Source organism: Mesocricetus auratus, unplaced genomic scaffold (assembly GCF_017639785.1).
Source record: "Mesocricetus auratus isolate SY011 unplaced genomic scaffold, BCM_Maur_2.0 Super-Scaffold_100010, whole genome shotgun sequence".
NCBI lineage: Eukaryota > Metazoa > Chordata > Mammalia > Rodentia > Cricetidae > Mesocricetus > Mesocricetus auratus.
In genome coordinates this window covers 34,111,848-34,131,180 of record NW_024429194.1, presented here as the reverse complement: position 1 = coordinate 34,131,180, position 19,333 = coordinate 34,111,848, and the positions used below count along the sequence as shown (strand labels likewise).

At 49.8% G+C, this 19,333-nt stretch overlaps 1 protein-coding gene across 3 annotated transcripts in view; it reads left to right on the top strand.

Annotated features, from left to right (window-relative positions):
- The window catches only part of Pnkd (PNKD metallo-beta-lactamase domain containing), a 66,298-nt gene that overhangs the window by 38,132 nt on the left and 8,833 nt on the right, over positions 1-19,333 (top strand). The window contains exon 2 of one of the 3 annotated variants that reach the window (XM_040753337.1): positions 1,242-1,447. The exons of 1 other annotated variant lie outside the window; for it this stretch is intronic. In XM_040753337.1, the coding sequence (XP_040609271.1) occupies positions 1,398-1,447 (50 nt within the window). In that variant the 5' untranslated portion in view covers positions 1,242-1,397. Of the gene's footprint in view, positions 1-1,241; positions 1,448-6,756; positions 6,933-19,333 lie in introns of those variants that run through there. One more of the 3 variants, XM_005070500.4, reaches the window with a different exon arrangement.

Below are 19,333 nucleotides of genomic sequence, written 5' to 3'. Positions count from 1 at the left end.
TTAAATTTTCCTTTTCCATTAGAAGTTCCCTTTCTCTATATAGATTTAGGACCCAAGTTTTTAAACTTTATTAATTTTAATTTTTGGTCCCTAAATCACAACAATAGAATAACTAGAGCGGGGACAAAGGCACTCATTCTCTAGCTCACTCTTTGCCCTCAGGACAGATGGCTAGCCCATTATTTTTTTTTTTTTTTGAGGCCTGTGATGTTTTTCCCTCCTTATCATTCTCTTCACACCTCCCTCATTCTGTGCATGTTTGGGTTCAGGCACTTGAACCTCAGAGTCACATTAGCCTCTGCTATTGTCAGCCTTATGCTTGCTCCTCCATGGGCATCTGGACAGGGAGGGGATTAACTCAGAGTGAGCAAACCATTAATAGAGTGATGTGCTAACCCAGAACAACATGAACTCACTGGTTCCTTTGTATGATGTGGGGTACAAGTGCATCTTTCTTTCTTTTTCTTTTTCTTTTTTTTTTTTTTTTGGTTTTTCGAGACAGGGTTTCTCTGTATTGTTTTGGAGACTGTCCTGGAGCTCGCTCAGTAGACCAGGCTGGCCTTGAACTCACAGAGATCCGCCTGCCTCTGCTTCTGCCTCCCAAGTGCTGGGATTAAAGGTGTGTGCCACCAAGTGCGTCTTTCTAATACAGAATATGAGAGTGCCCCATCAAGACTGGACCCCAGTTAGATGCAAGTACCACTAAGCACTGGTGTTGGGGTCCCAATAAGGAGACAGGAAATGACGGTAAAAACATACACAAATTAAAACCGACAGCCAGCAAGAGCAACATTGAGCAATAGACACATTTTTGTTGTTGTTGTTTTTCGAGACAGGGTTTCTCTGTGGCTTTGGAGGCTGTCCTGGAACTAGCTCGTGTAGACCAGGCTGGTCTTGAACTCACAGATATCTGCCTGCCTCTGCCTCCCAAGTGCTGGGATTAAAGGTGTGTGTCACCAACGCCCAGCAATAGACACATTCTACAACCACTTTTGCATTGGGTTAACATTTCTAAACAAAATTGACTTTGCCCACCTGGTCCAATACGATATCCCTATTCTTTTGTTTTGTTTTTGAGACCAGTATTCTCTGTACAACAGCTCTGGCTGTACTGGAACTCATTCTGTAGACCAGGCTGGCCTCAAACTCAGAGACCTGCCTGCCTCTGCCTCCTGAGTGCTAGGATTAAAGGGTGTGCCACTATGCCCAGCTGATATCTCTATTCTTTAACCTTGAAACAGCTCCATCTACTATGGTGTTATTGACGTCATCATCATCATCACCATCATCACCATCATCACCAATGATATCCTGTAAGTCAGCTATGCACAGGCATCCAGATTGAGCCACAATGCAAGGGCAAGGGACACAGCTTTGGCTGGCAGCTGGAATGAGGAATGGAGATGAGAACATCTATCTGCCTCTACCCCTGGAACCTGGAAGAAAGGTTGCCTTTTGGCGTGTATGTGCGTGTGTTGTCTTTATGTGTATGAGTTTACTATTTCCATCTGTGTCTGTCACCACGCTCAGGCCTAGCTTCTGGAGAGGCCGGAAAGAAGAGGGTGTTGGATCTCCTGGAACTGGAGTTACAAACTCCAGTTATAGAATGAGCTTTCATGCGGGTGCTGGGAATCCAACTATGGTCCTCTGTTAACTACTGAGCCATAGCTCCAGCCTGTTTTGTGGTTTTTGTTTTTGTTTGTTTGCATTTTTTTAAGACAGGGCTTCTTTGTGTAGTGTTGACTGTCCTGGAACTCACTCTGTAGACCAGGCTGACTGACCTCAGCCTCACAGAAATCTGTCTGCCTCTGCCTCCAAAGTGCTGAGATTAAAGGTGTGTGCCACCACCACCTGACTTGGCTTGATTTTTTCTTTTTGAGACAGGATCTTGCTATGTAGACTACTAGCCTTGAATTCACAGCTAGCCTGTGCGTTCACAATCCTCCTGCTTCAGACTTACCAGTGCCAGGATTACAGGGGTGTTCTACCATGCCTGGCTGCCTTTGGTTGTTGCTGTTTGAAGCATGCATTTATTTGTTTGGTTTTGAGACAGGGTCTCACTATGTAACTCAGACTGGCCTTGAACTCATGAACCTCTTGCCTCAGCCTTCCCATTGCTAAACATACAGACATGCACCATCCCACATGGCTGTGCTTTAGATTATTAATGGGTTTCTCTTGGAGAATAAGAGGCAAACTTTAGCCTTGGCAGTGCGTCTGAGAGGCTCCTAGGAGGAAGGATTGTGTGGTCGAAGGTGTGTGAGTGCCTCAGAGATAGCTCTCCTACAGCTTCCTGGTGTGAATTGTTCTAGTCATCTATACAACCTTCCTGTAGGGACAGAACCCACTGGTCAGAACAAGAGAATTCTGGTCTCCTGACTGTCACGGTGCTCAGCAACAATAAATTGTCATTCAGCCATTCTTTGCTTCTATCATACATTCAGTCATTCATCAAATGCTAACTTAATGCTCTGGTCAGCATTGTACATACCACAGACTCATGGGGCATACATTCCAGTGGAATTGACCGTAGGAATCACAAGACAATGTCCAGTTGTGAAAAGTGCCTTGAAGGTGAAGGACGTATAATAGTAATAATCTTGGTCACTTTTCTATTGCTATGAAGAGACACCATGACCAAAGAAACTTATAAAAAGCAAGAATTTATCTTGCAGGCTCAGAGGGTTAGTCCATGACCACCATGGTACAGAGCACGGCAGCAGGCAGGCGTGGGACTGGAGCAATAGCTGAGAGCTTACATGTTTAGACAACAACACAGAGAGAGAGAGAGAGAGAGAGAGAGAGAGAGAGAGAGAGAGAGAGAGAGAAACTGTGGAACTGTGGATGGTGTGGGCTTTTGAATACTCAAAGCCCACCCTCAGTGACACCCCTCTCCTCCAACAAGGCCGTACCTTCTAATCCTTCCCAAACAGAACCACCAACTGGGGGACAATTAAACATACGAGCCTAGGGGGACCATTCTCATTAGAGTCACCACAGTAGCGAGGTGGTGGTGACGCACGCCTTTAATTCCAGCACTTGGGAGGCAGAGGCAGGCGGATCTCTGTGAGCTCAAGGTCAGACTGGTGACAGAGCTACACAGAGAAACAGTCTCGGGAAAAGAAATCACCGCAGTAATGTAAGCAGTATAATAGGGTGTTGGAGGGCCAGCAGAGGCCTCTGGGAGGACCTACTGTTCTTTGTGTAGCTTACTCCTTAGTGAGTTTACATTTGCAGATGTCCCTTTCTCAGGCACACAAGTCTTTGTTGTATGCGCTTGTCCTAGGCATTACAGGACTTTGTCAAGACCTGAAGCATTTACTTCTAGATTCTATAGCATTCTCTCTGCCCAGGTGTAGTTGGGAGCCCTGGTAGATGGGATGTAGCTGCCCCTCTGCTCAAGGTACAGATTACTTCTCAGCTTCCAAGTGGAAGGAGTGTACAAAGGACCTGTCTTTGTTTCTTTTCCTGTTGCTGTGATAAAAATGCCCCAAGAAAAGCAACTCAAAGCCGGGCGTTGGTGGCGCACACCTTTAATCCCAACACTTGGGAGGCAGAGGCAGGCGGATCTCTGTGAGTTCGAGGCCAGCCTGGTCTACAAGAGCTAGTTCCAGGACAGCCTCCAAAGCCACAGAGAAACCCTGTCTCGAAAAAAAAACCAAAAAAAAAAAAAAAAAAGAAAAAAGAAAAAAAGAAAAGCAACTCAAGAGAGAAAGGTTTTGTTTGGGTTTTGAAAGAAGATCTCAACTATGTAGTTCTGGCTTGACCTTACTATGGAGACCAAGCTGGTCTCGAACTCACAGAGATCTGCCTGTCTCTATCTTCTGAGGACTGTGATCAAAACAGCGTACTGCCATGCTGAGTCTAAAAGGGAGGGGTGTCATTTTAACTCACAGTTGAAGAGAACAGTTCAGCCTGGCAAGGAAGTTAAGATAGCAGAAGCCTGCACGAACCTGATCATATTGCATCCATAGTCAGGAAGCAGAGGGTGGTGAATGCCTGTTCTCCTTTTTCTTCTTCTCTTTTCTTTATTTCTTTTGTTTTGTTTTGCTTTGTTTTTCAAGACATCGTTTCTCTGTAGTTTTGAAGCCTGTGCTGGAACTAGGTCTGTAGACCAGACTGATCTTGAACCCACAGAAATCTGCCTGCCTCTGCCTCTGGAATGCTGGGATTAAAGGTGTATGCCACGACTGCCCAGCCAGTTCTCTTTTTTCTACAATTAGGACTGCAGCCCAGGGAATGGTACTGCCTACAGAGTAACCCACAGAGGTCAGGTCATCCCACCTCAACTAACCTAATGAAAACAATCCCCCACAAGCTCAGAGGGCCAGCTCCCAGGTGAGTCTAGAGCTCACCAAGGTGACAATAGAGATTAATAGCATGGGGCCTGAGGTGGTAATGATCTTGGCACATTTGAGGAACCAAGTAGCTGATGCAAAGTGATAAGGGGAAGAATGTCATTTGCGGAAGCTGAAGACAGGCTCAGCTATGGAGCAGAGGCCCTGTGGGCTGTGATGGGGCTTTGGCATTTCAAAGAACATTTAGTCAGTATTTAATATGTAGGTGGCACCATGCCAGACACTGGCAAGCTACAGATGAATACATTAGAGTTTCCACTCTGAAGAAAGATGGTGACGTCTGACTACACTCTGAAACCTCCAGCAAGCAGAAAGGGTACTGGTATGCATGAGTGTGTGCTTGTTCAGGAAAGCATGTGAGATCTGAATCTATGGAACAAAGAAAGAATGGCACTCCAGGCAGAAAGCATAGTGCATACAAAAGCATAGGAGCGCAAAACAATATGGTGAATTCTAGAAACTATGAATAGTTAGATATTGCAGGGCTGAATGCAGGAAAGGGGTGAATAGCATCTAGCTTGCTAGAACAGCAGATTCTCATTGGACAGGGGAGAGAACTACAGCAGATTTGGAGCAATCCTAGAATGTCTTCCAGAACAGTCTAGAGTGGAGGAGGATGGCTCCCAGAGCCTGCATGAGTTTGCACAGACATTCCCCTTCACTCCCTATCCCCAGCCTTGCTGTGACTCCGAGGATTCCATGAACCAAGCCTTGAGTGTATTATCTATGAATTTGTTACTGAGTGTTGGAGAAGTGCAAGTGCCTGCTCATAGTGGGGTGGGCTGAGGTTTAAGATTCTGTCCTTTGTGTTTTCTGCAGGCCCATGCCTGAGCCTGCATTTCCTGTTGCAGATGACAGGGACTGTGTTTTATTTTCTCCATAAAATACTGCTTCACAACGACTTCCCTCCAGCAGGGTATGTTCACAATGACCCACAACCCTTCAGTTTTGCATGTGCAGGCAGAGACTCAAACTCCCTCACTGGACACGCCGTCTGTGGATCTGTTTATTGGTCTTCATCTCACCACAGCCCTGGGCAACTTCAGCATTTCCTGTGCCTGGACACCCAGAAATAGAACTGCAGGCAAGAGACAGGGAGGGTATGTCTACAGGCTACAGGTTGTGTCTCTCAGGATAGTCCAACAGAAAAGAAACTCGGAATTCCTGGGGCTCCCAGATTAAAGCAAAGATTGGGTGAATTACAGTGCAGTTTGGAAATGATTTACCCCACCCATCGGCTTTTTGGTGGGAGTGCGTGAAAGAAATTGAAGTACAAAATTGTACATACAGCTGTACGCTGGGCACTGTGACTGACTCCCAGACCACAGAGGGCGATGGAAAGTGTGATGTGGGGTCTTGTTATCTAGGGCTCTCAGGCTGACCCCACCTGCTTCCCTCCGCCTCTCCCAGTGGGAGCGATGGTGAGCTTGAATTTGCAGCATTTCCTTCCTTTCCTGCAGAGGGCTGGGCAAGATCAAATCCAGCCAGCCCGGCCCTGGCTCCTGTGTGTCTCAATCTAAATGGTGCCACACTTGCTCTCACACCCACCTCCACCCATGGACCAGAACAGCTTCTAGAACTCATTAGGAAGGCAGCAACAACAGGGTGAGGAGACCTCGATGTGGAAATCAGACTGGGCATGGAAATGAGGATGTCTAGCTGCTAGACCTGACTCTGTCATCCACGGCTGCCTAACTTTGATGAAGTCGCTGTGGACTGTGACCTCTTTTCATCTTTGAGATGCGGGTGAAATGTCACATGCCCACCCCATCTAAGTTTGTTCTCCGTGTCCCGTATCATCGATTCCCCCTTTTGCTTCCTTGTAGGCACCACAGTCTCTCATCACATCTATCTATAAGTTTGTGAGCGCATACGCACACATATATTCATGCAATTATCTTTGTTCACCGACTTAGTCCCATCACTGTATCCATAGTGTGGGCTCCCGGAATATTCCCATCCTCCCAGTTGGGTCTGGCACATGCTGCACCACCATGCAGCCTGGATATTGTGAATTTGTGTGAGTCTAAGGCTTCTCACCAGGGGGACCACACCAAGGCCTCTCCCCAGAGGTCCCTGCAAGGTAAGAGGGCGGGCTTGGCTTCTGTATTGTGGCAGGATACTTGGCATATGTGGACCCTGATTAGCAAACTGTTAAGCTGGCTCGAACTCCGCCTCAGGACTCGCCAGTAAGGGGAGAACCCAGTCTGTCCTATTCTAGAGATTCGCAGCGCGTGCCAGGCCACAGCTGGCAAGGGGGCGAGTCAGAATGTTAAGTAATGGGAGGAGCTAAGTGTTCCGCACCCCCCTCAGCGCGCAGGAGCCGGAGCCCCGCCTCTTTGCGCTTGGGGCGGGGCGGGGCGGAGCCGTCGCCTAGCAACGCTCAGCCCCGCCCCCGGTTCCGGCCCCCAGCATGGCTTGGCAGAGCTGGCCGGCGCCCTGGCTGTGGGTCTCCGGTTGCGGGCTGCTGTTCTTCGCCTTCGTGCTATTCCTGAGTCCCCGCGGCTGCCAAGCGCGGCGGGGCTTCCGCGGCCTGCTCATGACGCGCAGCCAGCGGCTGCTCTTCCGAATCGGGTTAGTGTCCCGACTCCGATCCGTGCAGACTCGGGGGGTGGCGGCGGAGCACGCTGGGAGAGGGGATGTGCAAGGGACACCGGGGGTTCTAGGATGGCTTGAACTAAGGGGTCCTATACCGGAACAGAAGGACAGAGAAACGGACTGGAGAAGCCTCTCTAAGTTCATGCTGAGTGAGGAAAGGAAGGAGTTGGAGGACTGAAGAATTGAGATGGGCCGGTTGGGAAAAGAGAATTAGATTCACAGATAAGATTAGGCAGGGCAGGACCTGAGCCAGAGAACTGGGGAGACAATCGCCAAGTAAGACTCTGAAGCCCAAAGAACTGGGAAAGCGGGAAAGTGCGGGAACTGGTGTGTGAAGATTGTGTACCTCGCTGCAGGGCAGAGGTCAGCAAATCGGGCTCCCTTGCAGGTTCAAGGGTAAAAGCACGCCCTGGTCGTCAAACTTTCTCAGTGTCCCTGTCCTTCTGCCTGTCATCCAGCTCTCCACAACTCTAGGAAGACTGTTGTGTCCCTGGCAGAGTTCAACTCCATAGGTCAGTCTGCCCCTTTCCCTCTACCTCCTATTACTGGCACCCAAAGCCCTAGGCTGTGAAATTTGACCCAACAGCCAGCCACAGACCTCCAGCGACTTCCCCAGCCAACTCTCCTTCTCTTTGCCCCTTCCTTTAAGGGCAGCAGGAAAGAAACCTGAATACAAACTTCCGAGGGTCTATCGGGCAGGACTTCAAACCACAGTTTGGGGACAGTAATGTCAGGATGGGAATCGAGTCCTGGGCTAGATTGCTGGTAGGGCCTAAGCCTGGGAATTTCTTAGTTTCAGAGAAGACATTGTGCAATTCACCCTTCCTCCCTCCTCAGAGCAGCACCTCTGCTACTCCCCAAAACTTCAGGCCTAGGACTCCATTCACAGTCTCTAAAATAGAGATATAAAAACTCCGTGGGCTGAGGAACAGATTGTAGATAGTACTTTGACGGGTTTGCCATGACTTTGTAAAAAGCATTAGAAGTAATGAGGTGGCAGTCTTTGTCTAACTGGTTGGCTTGGTAGGACAGCCTCCCTATGCGTCCCAGGCTGGTCTTGAACTTGTGATCCTCTGGTCACATTACAGGTGTGTACAGGCCAAGGTTTGTGACTGTCTGTCACTGTATTTTGTATCTGGATTCTGGGAGTGGGTGTGAGGTTTTATTTTGTTTGGTCTGATTGTTATTTGGTTGGTGCTGGAGAGTGAGCCTCAGGAATACTAAACGTGCTCCGTCACTGATAATGTACACCCCTCGTCACTAGATTTGGGGACTGTGTGTGCACACTTGTGTGCGTGCATGCATTTGCTTTGGTTTTAGTGTTCTTCACAACATTCCTGGGGATTATACAGCTCTATTTAGAGAAAGGATTTTAAATCTACTTTTAGCATCCAAAATTGGTAAGCCCAAAGTCATACAAATGGCCAGAGGAAGTGGGAAAACGGGAATTTCCATGAGGAACTAGAGTCAGAATTCCTAAGATCAGAATGCCAATAATCACAGTATCATAACCATGAGATTTTAGGTACTTCTAAACTTGGGATTTGGGAGTTTTTGAAATTCCTTAATTTTTATTTCTCTGGGGAGCTTCTTCATAATTCTTTTGGGGAGGGGGTATTAGGGTTAAGATGGGATCTTGCTATGTCCGGGCTCGCTTCAAACTTTGCAGCCATCCTGCTTTAGCCCGTGCTCAACTACAGGTGTGCACTACCACACCACACTTAGAATGAAGTGGTTCTGGGCTGTAGAGATGGCTCAGCTGTTTAAAGCGCTGACTGCTCCCCGGAGAACCGAGGCTCTGTTCCCAGAACCCACATGGTGGCTCACAACTACCCATGACTACAGTTCCAGAGGCTGTAACACACACACTTCTGACCTCTTCTGAGAGCACTAGACACAAGCACAGTGCACAGATATACATGCAGGCACAACACCCACACACACACACACACACACACACACACACACACACACACACGAAACTTTAAAATTTTTTAAAGAATTTAGGGGCTTTCCTTTGTCTGGATTTCCAGACTGCATTAGAATCAGAGCAATTTTGCAGAGCAGAAGGGTGTGCCTGAAATAGGATTTCCAGACCCTGCTGCTCTGTGGTCTGGGAAACAATCAGTCCAGTCCCTTGAGGGGAGACACTGCTAACCTTCAGACTGAGACAGGGATAGGAGCAGGAAACATGTGGCAAATGTGTAGGTGTTGTTTTGAGGTGCCTCCAAGCCTGCAGGAAGGATGGACACAGAGGAGAAGTCCATACCCACGCCATAAGCTGACAGTGTGGTAAGGACCATCACAAATAGAACATTTCGTTGGGACTGGGAAGCAGATAACGGAAAGCCCAAACAATATCTGAGAGAGGAACTGTTCATGTTATCATTAGTCATGATAGTTTTAGAAAAGGCCTTCCTCAATAGCCACCATTATCTGGGGATGAGAAGAACTAGGTTTAACTGGGGGTAGATCTACCACATGTGGGCTGACATTAGCTCTGGGGGCTCTGGGAAACAGGGTCCAGGGATGGCTGGACTAGTCAGCATTTGTATCCTGGCTCCGCTGCACACTGAGCATGCGACATTGGACAGAAACCTTTCTGAGCCTGGCTTGTTTGCACCTGGGAATGGTGTGCGTGTCTGCCTTCTGGGGTTCCTGTGAAGACTGAATGAGGAAATGATAGCAGTTGCTTGTGTGGTACCCTGTGATGGGCAGGAGAGAGGATGCATGCCCTCCGTAAGTTCTCTCACAGCTGTCTTCTGAGTTTATCCAACCACCACCAGGAAATGCTACGTCCCTCTCTCATACCACAACACCCAGCTGCTCTGGGTCAGGACAGCATGTGGCCAGAGTTTTCCACTGCTAACCTTTAGAACAAGGCAGTAACTCTGTAACTCCAGCAGCAGGGAATATAACACTTTCTTCTGGCCTCCTTGATTAACTGAGTGCACTTACACACACACACACACACACACACACACACACACACACACAAGAATTTAAATTTTTCAAAAGTACCTTTTAAAAAAGGGAGAAAGATGGGGGTCTGGAGAGATGGCTCAGCAGTTAAGAGCACTGGCTGTCTGTTCTTCCAGAGGATCTGGGTTCAATTCCCAGCACCCACATGGCAGCTCACAGCAGTCTGTAACTCCACTTCCAGGGTACCCGACACCCCCATGCAGGCAAAACACATAATGCATATAAATAAAAATTTTAAATTTACATTAAAAAGAGGGAGAGATCTCCTAGGTTGGGGCTGTGACTTAGCAGTGGAGGTGTTTGTATAGTAAATGCAAAGCTTGGCACCCCACTGCCCAAAGTTAGGTAGGAGAAGATGTGTACTGGGACTCAGACTGTGGGGGGGGTAGGGTACAGCAAGCTCCCAGGGGTGGCAGCATACAGCTAAGGGAGTCTGTGATTGGAAGAATAAGACTCCCTCATGCGAGCCCCTTGCATCCGCCTCGGTTTCCCTTTGCCCCTTTGCCTCCTGGGTGGTGATAGAGAGCCTGCCTGTTGCAGGGAGAGGAGTGGAATGTGAGGCTAGGGGCTTGCTGCGCTGAGGGTGTCCTGCAGTGCTGTGGTGGACAGCAGCTGGCCTTCGCTGATGTCCAATCTTGGCTGACCACGCCCCTGTTCATTCTTTTTTTTTTTTTTTTTTTTTGGTTTTTTGAGACAGGGTTTCTCTGTGGCTTTGGAGGCTGTCCTGGAACTCGCTTGGTAGTCCAGGCTGGTCTCAAACTCACAGAGATCCGCCTGCCTGTCCCTGTTCATTCTTACACACAAGAGACCATTCACTTTCTTTCCTTTTGGGGGTTTGATGATTGTGAGACACCTGATAAGGGCACTGGGAACTACAGTCTTCTGGACAAGCAGCAAGCACTCTTAACCACCGAACCATCTTTCCAGCCCCCCAGGGAGATCTTTCTTGACCCTCACCCCAGCCATGTGATAAAATCAACTGTCCCCTGGTGGACTTGACTTTTTCCATTTCGGATCCTTGAGTAAAGAACCCCTTGTTTGTGGCCTAGATGAGATGAAGCATGGTTAGCCAGGCTCCGGGAGACATAGCGGGAGTATCCCTAAGTATTTTCATTGAAACTGCTGACTTAAATCAGAAGCGTGGCCACTGAGATGACCCAGTAAGTAAGATTTCAAGCCTCATAACGAGTTTGTGACTCCTACAAGTTGTCCACACAGGAGCAGGCCCACACACAATAAATGTAATAAACCAAAGTTACATATGAAAAAAATCGGAGACATGCCAGACCCCCTCCAGTGGTATTGCCTCTCCTTCTTCCCCTCTCTCTCCCTTCCTCTCTCCCTCCCTCTCCCTCCCTCTCCCTCTCCCTTTCCCTCTCCCTCCTTCTCCCTCTCTGCCTCTCCCTCCCTCTGCCTCTCCCTCATGAAGGTAGAGCTGGCTCTCTGTGCCCTGCCCACCCCTCAGCCACAGGAGCTACTTTACTGTTTGTCAAATACTCCCAGCCAGTGCTTCCTCCCAGCCGGTCCATCTGCCAGAATCACCTGTCCTGGAGTGTGCCCCGTGGTGTGACCACCTCACCTGCGTACAGCGCTGCCCATCCCTGCCCTTCTAGTTCCCTTGACCAGCTTTACTCTCAGTAGTATGTGACATCATGTGCTGTGCTTTGTGTACTGACTTTTCCGTGTGTTTACTGTTTTTCTTCTCTCACCTGAATATGACCACACAAGGAGTAAAACTTTGTTCCTGTGTACCTCAGCTTCCAGAGCAATGCCTGGCACATAGTCAACTCTCATTAAATGTTTTTGGATGGATGGATAGCCTTGGCCCAGATGCCGTGTCTGCCATGAAACTGGCTTAACCTCCTTAGTTCAAATTCACCTCTGCCTCCGCTGTGCCTGGCCACCATTACCTTTCTTAGAGCTTTCAGTGGGTTTTTCTCCCAGCTAGACTCCCACAGGCCTGCCCAGGGAGCAAGTTTCTGTCAAAAGGGCCTATGTTGAAAATGAGTGAGAGAGGAGAAAGCAAAGGAAAATGAGTCCCAGTGCTTTGGCAAGGGCAGCAGCCTAGGGCGTAGGCCTTCTGGCTAAGATGGGGCTCACTGGAGGGGTTGCCAATTCTAATGTGTTTCTTATCCTGTCTGAGGGCTCCTAGCAGTCAGACACCCTCCTTCTACAAAAGATGGCTGCTGTCTGGAGAGGGCTGCAAAGACTAGGGAGGCAGGGGAAACAGACAGGAGACTCTGACCTTGCATGCCCTGGCCTCTCTTGGGCATGGGGGAAGTGATTTCTAGGCATGCTGGAGACTGCAGGAAACCCTAACTCTCCCAAGGCCCTGCTTAGTTGCCTCATTATCTTGTTTCTTCCCAAGAAAGCACAAATAGGGAGTGACTCCCTGTTCCTTAGGGCTTTGAGCCAGGCCTGTTCAGTAGAACCCTGTGACCTGTGGTCCTTCAGCCCTCAGACAGCCATTCCAAGTTTGTTATTAGGTGTGTCCCGTCACTGGTCCCATGCAAGTCCGGACAAGCCAAGTCTTGGCCAAAAACACCGATGACCACCAGCCTCACCATCCTGTGCCCTTCTAACTACTCTGAGCCTGCTGTTGGGCTACGGTTATGTCTTAGGTCTCACTGTACTTAGGGGACCCACATGTTCTGTGGATACAGAATCCCCTTCACCCTGCTCCCTTCTCCTCGTAGTGGGCTGCCATGGGACCCTGGGCCCAGCTGGGGCAGTCACTTGACAGCCTCCAGCTTCTTTCAGGGCTGCCCTGGGGAGGAGGGGAAGGGGAAGAAGAATCAGCATTGTGTAGTTCTTCTGTGCAGCAGCAGAGAGGCTGGGGGAAGGAATGTCCTACTCACTGTCAGCTGTCCCCATGGCTTCCCGTGGAGCTTAGGCTGGGCCTCAGATACCAGATAAGCCATGTCCTTGCTCAGTGAGGTGAGGCATGGTGCACTGTGAGCCCAAACTAGGGGACTGGCACTCCATTCACCATCCTACGCCCCAGGGAGGGCTCTGACATGGCTGTAGCTCAGCCTGGGCCGCTCCCACAGCAGCCTCACACTTTCTCCCACCTGGGTCCCAGGGGACCAATTAGGAAACGTTATTTTCTTTCTGATGCGGTTCTGGTGGGTCGAAACGCTGTAGAAACACTGTGTGGGATTTGAGGGCTGGGGAAAAGATTGAGCCTTAGCGGGAGAGCGCGCGCCCAAGCATGTGCCAGACACTGCAGACTCTAGGATCGGGTAAAAGGGGTCACAGTCTTCCTTCCTGTTGTTGGTGTTTGGTTTGGGGAAATTTGGTGGTGGTTGTTTTGACTCCAGGTCTCACTCTGTATCTCCAGCCAGAGATCCACCTGCCTCTGGCTCCCAAGGGCCGGCTGGCATTAAAGGCCACCACACCAAGCCCAAGAGGTCAGAAATCTTAATGTGCACTGGACGCCCAACCCTAGTAGCTTGTTCTGATGTACTGCTGTGAGTGCTGTCCTAGACTCCAGCTTACTGACCAATCCTGGGGACCCCACGCAAAACCAATGTCACCCCTATATAATCACATGAATTTTTAGAAGTTTGCCAAAAAGGAGAACAGTCTGGGAAATAAGTCCCTGCTCCATGCACCCAGCAATAGGAGAGCAGGGGCTGTGTACCTAGTGGTGACTGAGGAAATCCGGGGCCACAGGCTGGGGTATAGCTCAGTGGCAGACTGCCTGCCTTTCACATGCCAGGCCCTGGGTTCTATCCTCAAGCCTTTGATGGACCATGGCATCCCAGCCAGGTGGGTACGGGTCGGCCATAGGACACAGCTTCTACAGTGACTTCACATTTCCCCCTCCAGTCGCTACCCCTTTTACTTAATCCTCCCCTCCCTCTGCCTCCCAGGCATATGTGGGACCACTGACTTGCCAACACTCTACTGCAGGATCGATAGAGCCTTAATTTCAAAGGGGCTCTCAAAAGTCTTTGAGCCCGGTGCCCCACACTGCCACCTCTAGTGCTCCCTGCCCTCTCTGCAGTGGAGTACAGAATGCTTGTGAATATCATATTGTAGGCTGCTTCAGAAACAAGAGGTAGAACAGTTACCAGACGTCAGGGTCCCGGAGGCCAGATCCTAGGCTACATGCCCGGGTCTGTGTAGCCACACCGACCTATCATTTTTCTCTAAAAAGCCATTCAGTGGAATCGGGGTAGCCCTCTAATTGTTCAGGCCCACTCATCTAGTCCCACTACTTACTGACTTGGAGTGTGGGGAGGATTTTAGTGGGCTCCAGGTCAGGCTTCTGTCCCTGTCCTGTGATCTGATGGAGCAAGGTCTACCTCCACTCTGCCAGGCTCCGTTTCCTGTCTGTAAGATGGGAATATGGTACCTGCCTCAGACCTGAGATAATCCATGGGAGGTACTGGGCTCAGTTGGAGCTTGCTCACAGGCTCAGGCAAGAAAAGCTGACATGGGAAATTGCTGTTAAAGACATGGCTGTGAGCCCCGGGGAGGAGCAGAGTGGGGCCTGGGGACCTTGTGTCAACTCCCATCTCTTTGTTGTCTTCTCTCTCCCTTCTCCCTGGCTCTGAGGCCTTAGGTGTCAAGCAACATTAGGATTTTATGTCCCAGTGACACAGCCCCCACCCGTGCCATTAAATCTGGGTGACCTGCTTGGCAGAGTACCCTGCTTGTCCAGGTCTGTGGGACAGTTGGGCAAGTCACTGCCATTAGACTTGCTGGGTCTGCCAGCCCTGGCCTTCTGGGGCATCCATTCTGGCCAGGCACTGTGCTACGCACATGCCCAGCCCCTGCCCAGCCTTTCCTAATCACCAGGCAGCCTTTCTCGAATGCCACTTGCTGTGCTGTGCCAGTGTAGGAGTTCCTGGGGGTGGAGGGGAAACACAGGGAGTCACAGGAAGCCACACAAGGGGCAGGTGGGAGCCTGCTAGCCTCAGGTAGGTACTGCCTAAGGAAGCCATATAGGCGTCAGGTCTGTGCTCGAGGGCCAGGCTGGGGAGCTGGAATTGCTGTGTGTTCCAGACGGAGGGGAGAGAAGTTCTCTAATGGCATCGTCAGTGGCTACATGTAGTAAGAGTGAACTAAGTCTCAAACACGGTTAGGACTTCAGGAAGTAAAGAAGCTTAGAAGCACAAAGAAAGAGGGTGCCAGAGCAAGGCCAGGGAGTCCAGAGCTTTTTCTTGTGCTGTTTGAGACAGGGTCTCATCCTCCTGACTCAGTTGGGATCATAGCCATGTACAACTACACCTGGTTTGTACATCAGAGTTGGAAGCCAGGACATTGAGCATGCTAGCCAAGCGCTCTGCCCGCTGGGCTACATTCACAGACCTGTTTTGTCTTTTCTTCTTTGCTGTTCGTTTGGTTTTTTTTTTACCCCTTTTGACCGCGTGTGTGTGTGTGTGTGTGTGTGTGTGTGTGTGTGTGTGTGTGTGTGTGTGTGTGTGTGGTGGAGGGCTTGGCCGCAAGCACCTTAATCTCGGAATCATCTCAATGTCCGCATCCTGTGTGTCACACACAGGCCACAGGACTCAGGTGGAGGTCAGAGGACAACTTTTGGGAGTCAGTTTTCACCTTCCACTTTGTCTTAATTGGGGTTGTAATTGCTGCAGTGAATCACCATGATCCAAACAACGTGGGGAGGAAACGTTTGTCCGTCTTTCACTTCACAGCACTGCTCATCATGAAGGAAGTCAGGGCAGGAGCTCACACAGGGCAGGACCTGGAAGCAGGAGCTGATGCCGAGGCCATGGAGGGATGCTGCTTCCTGACTTGCTCAGCCTGCTTTCTTATAGAACTCAGGGACTGATCTGGAGTTGCTAGGCTTACACGGTTAGTGCCTATGCTGCTGAAGTCTCTCCTGCACCCTGTTGTTTTTCTGAGCCAAGGGTTCATGTAGCCCAGGCTGGCATCAAACTCCCTATGTAACTGAAGATAGCTTTGAGTTCCTGGTCCTCTTTTCTCCACCATTTAATATATTGGGTTTACAGGAATGAGCCACCATGCCCATCAAGCGGACAGTTTTGAAGTTGTTTTCTTTTTTCTTGTTAAGACAGGATCTCTCTATGTAGCCCTGGCTCTCCTGGGACTTGCTATGTAGACCAGGCTGGCTTCTAATTCACAAAGATCCATCTGCCCCTGTCTCCCAAGTGCTGGAATTAAAGGTGTGCTCAACCACACAGGCCTAAAGTTGTATTGTTGGTGTGTGTGGGCTGGGGGATGCATAGAGCATTGAACCCAGAGCCTCAAATGTCCTAGGCAAGTGCTCATCTACTGAGCCTAATCCAGCCCTCCCCCCTGGGGCTGAGCAGTACGCTGACTAGGATGGTGACCATCTTCAACAGCTCTCTCCTTTACCACATGTCTACATCCTGAGTGGGAACTGGGATGCTTTCTGCATGCATTGGCATTTCAATAAATGTCAGGTTGTTTTCTTGGCAGCGTGTCTTTTAGCTTAATGATATGTGTTTGGACTCTGTGCATGTTAAGTCCTGGTTTTGGATCATTTGTTTTGCTGGATATGTAGTTTCCCACAGTCTGAGTATGGCCTGGTTTATTTTTATATTTTGCTGTTGATGGATATTTGGGGGTTTCCACCCTTTCACTCTGGGGAGCTCAGGGTTTTCTCTGGACTCAGTGGGAAGGGAAGAGGCAGAGACTGGTGGAGGGTCAAACCGGGGAGCGAGAGTCTCTTGTGAGGACTGGGAGCCACAGCAGCTCGGAGCTGGAGCAGGACTCAGTCAGAAGTGGTACATTCAGAGCCTGAGCATTTGCCTTGCCTGTGGCTTTAACTAGAAGCCAATACCTCAGTGAAGGAGGCAAGACCTAGGGATGAGCTGGGCAGTGGTGGCGCATGCCTTTTAATCCCAGCATTTGTGAGGCAGAGGCAGGCGGATCTTTGTGAGTTCGAGGCCAGCAGAGTCTACAGAGTGAGTTCCAGGACAGGTTCCAAAGCTACACAGAGAAACGCCGTCTCAAAAAACCAAACAAACAAAGAGGACTTAGGGGTGAGCCCGTGGGCCTGCCATATGTATGAGTCATCCAGAGAGACAGAAGACAGGACTGAGAAAGCCTTATTTGAGAGAGAGGGCTAAAGAGGAGGGGTCCAGAGGCCTTGTGATTGTCTTGTGATTGTGACATGGCCAAGGCTAACAGGACCATGAAGGAACTGAGCTCAGCATCAGAGCCATGTAAAGTCACTGTGGTGGCCAGGGGTACGGGGGCCTTGGTTCTGAACCACCCCTAACAGTTCACTGCAGGCTCCGCCCCTCCGTGTGCCGCTGCAGTCTCCAGGCTGGGAGATGAGGCTTTGCTGCCTGTGCCTTCAGTCAGGTCCCTACCCTTGTAGTGGCTCTGAGCTCGCTTCAGTTAGCTGGTGGTTAATGATTCACCGGTTTTCCTGTTTAATGTGTATGGGCTCTGCTATTTTTTGCTACATAACAATTATCACCAAGGCAAGGAGCCGTTGGCTTTGTCCAGCAAGAACAGTGAGTATTTTCCAAATAAAATGAGCCCAAGAGACTGACCTCTGCACTCACAGGCAGATTTTGCCTCCTCCTCCTCCTCCTCCTCCTCCTCCTCCTCCTCCTCCTCCTCCCCCTCCCCCTCCTCTCTCTCTTTTCTTTTTTTGAGACAGGGTTTCTCTTTGTAGCCCTGGCTGTCCTGGAACTCGCTCTGTAGACCAGGTTGGTCTCGAACCCACAGAGATCCGCCTGCCTCTGCCTCCCAAATGTTGGGATTAAAAAGGCGTGCGCCACCACCAACCAGCCAGATTTTACCTTTTGTTAGTGTCACAAAATCACAGCGTATGTGTTAGCGTTGGACAGGGAAGGCAAGGACGTTTCTCAGCCGCTCCCAGATGCAGGCTGCCTTGTGCTAGCAGCTGTGTGGGCATCTGGCAGAATTGGGACAGGAAGTAGCAGCCTCGAAACCCCTTCCGCCGACTGTGACTGGAGCTTTCCCTGTGTTCTCTTACTGGGAACCACATAACTTCGTGTGGTCCTACCAGGGTGGCACTGGGCCAAGGATGGAGCCTGATCTGTTGGACCCAGGACGGGCAGGAGGGGCCGAGCTGTAGCAAGAGTCATAACTGCTGCCTTTTCTGAGTGACAAGGGAAGAGATGACGGAACAGGGCTAGGGCAAGACTAATACTCTGTAGAAGACAGGGTGGTTGTATTTCATTATGTTGTGTAACTTTTCAGTTTGAAATTTTAGATGTGTCAAAACAACACACACACAAAATTCCTGTACACCTAGCCCAGCCCCTTCCCCCAAGATGTTAATGTTTCATGATCACAGTAAAGCTCTCAGAACAACAAGTTCGGATCAGTAAGAGACTATGAACACTACCAGACCTTATTTAAATGTTGGTAGCTGTCCCACTAAAGCCCCCTCTCTGGTCCCAACTCTGATCAAGAATCTGCACCGTTCAGCCTCCCCCCAGGCCTCTCTGATGTTGAGCACTGGCCAGGTGTTTTTCTCTGATGTTGACCACTAGCTGGCCAGGTGTTTTACGGCGGGTCCCCCAATCAGGGTTTGTCTGAGGTTTTTCTCATGAATAAATTAAGGTTGTGCATTTTTGGCATGAAGGCCACAGAAGGGAAGTTGTGCCGTCCCCCATGGTCAGAAGTATATTGTTACTGCTGAGACGAGGTCTGTGGGTGTTGGGACTGGAACCCAAGTGCATGTGGGTGTTAGGCAAGTACCCCACTGTCGATTGAGCCCTGAGGCTGACATTATCTTTCATTGCCAGTTTCTCCAGCGACTAATTAGTATCTTGTAAAGCAGACAGTTGGAGACTATGCAAATCTCTGTCCGATTGTGCTTGGCAACTTGCCCAGTGTCCAGGTGTCAGGCTGCGCTCCTGTGGGTTAGAAACTGCAAATGGGGGCTGGAGAGATGGCTCAGAGGTTAAGAGCACTGACTGCTCTTCCAGGGGTCCTGAGTTCAATTCCCAGCAACCACATGGTGGCTCACAACCATCTGTAATGAGATTTGGTGTCCTCTTCTGGCCTGCAGGCATGCATGGAGATAGAACACTGTATGTATAATAAGTAAATGAATCTTTAAAAAAAAGAAAGAAAAGAAACTGCAAATGGTGTTTGCGTGGTGAATGAAACCCAGGTGAGAGAGAGGGAGCTATAAGTCAGGGCATGCTTCTTGGAGGAGGGAAGAAGATCCCAGGTGAGGGACCTGCCCCAGAGAAGGCATGTAGATAGGATTGTTCACACCCAGTACACCCTACTATTGCTCCAAACATCCCCGCACCCCCACCGCCCTCCTCTCTGTGCTGTGTACCACCTCAAACTCAGAACCACTGACTTGACACTAGGCAGCTGGCACAGGTCCATCCGAATTCAGTCCCTTCTCAAGTCTAAGAAAGGAAAAGTGTTTGCTGAGTGACTTT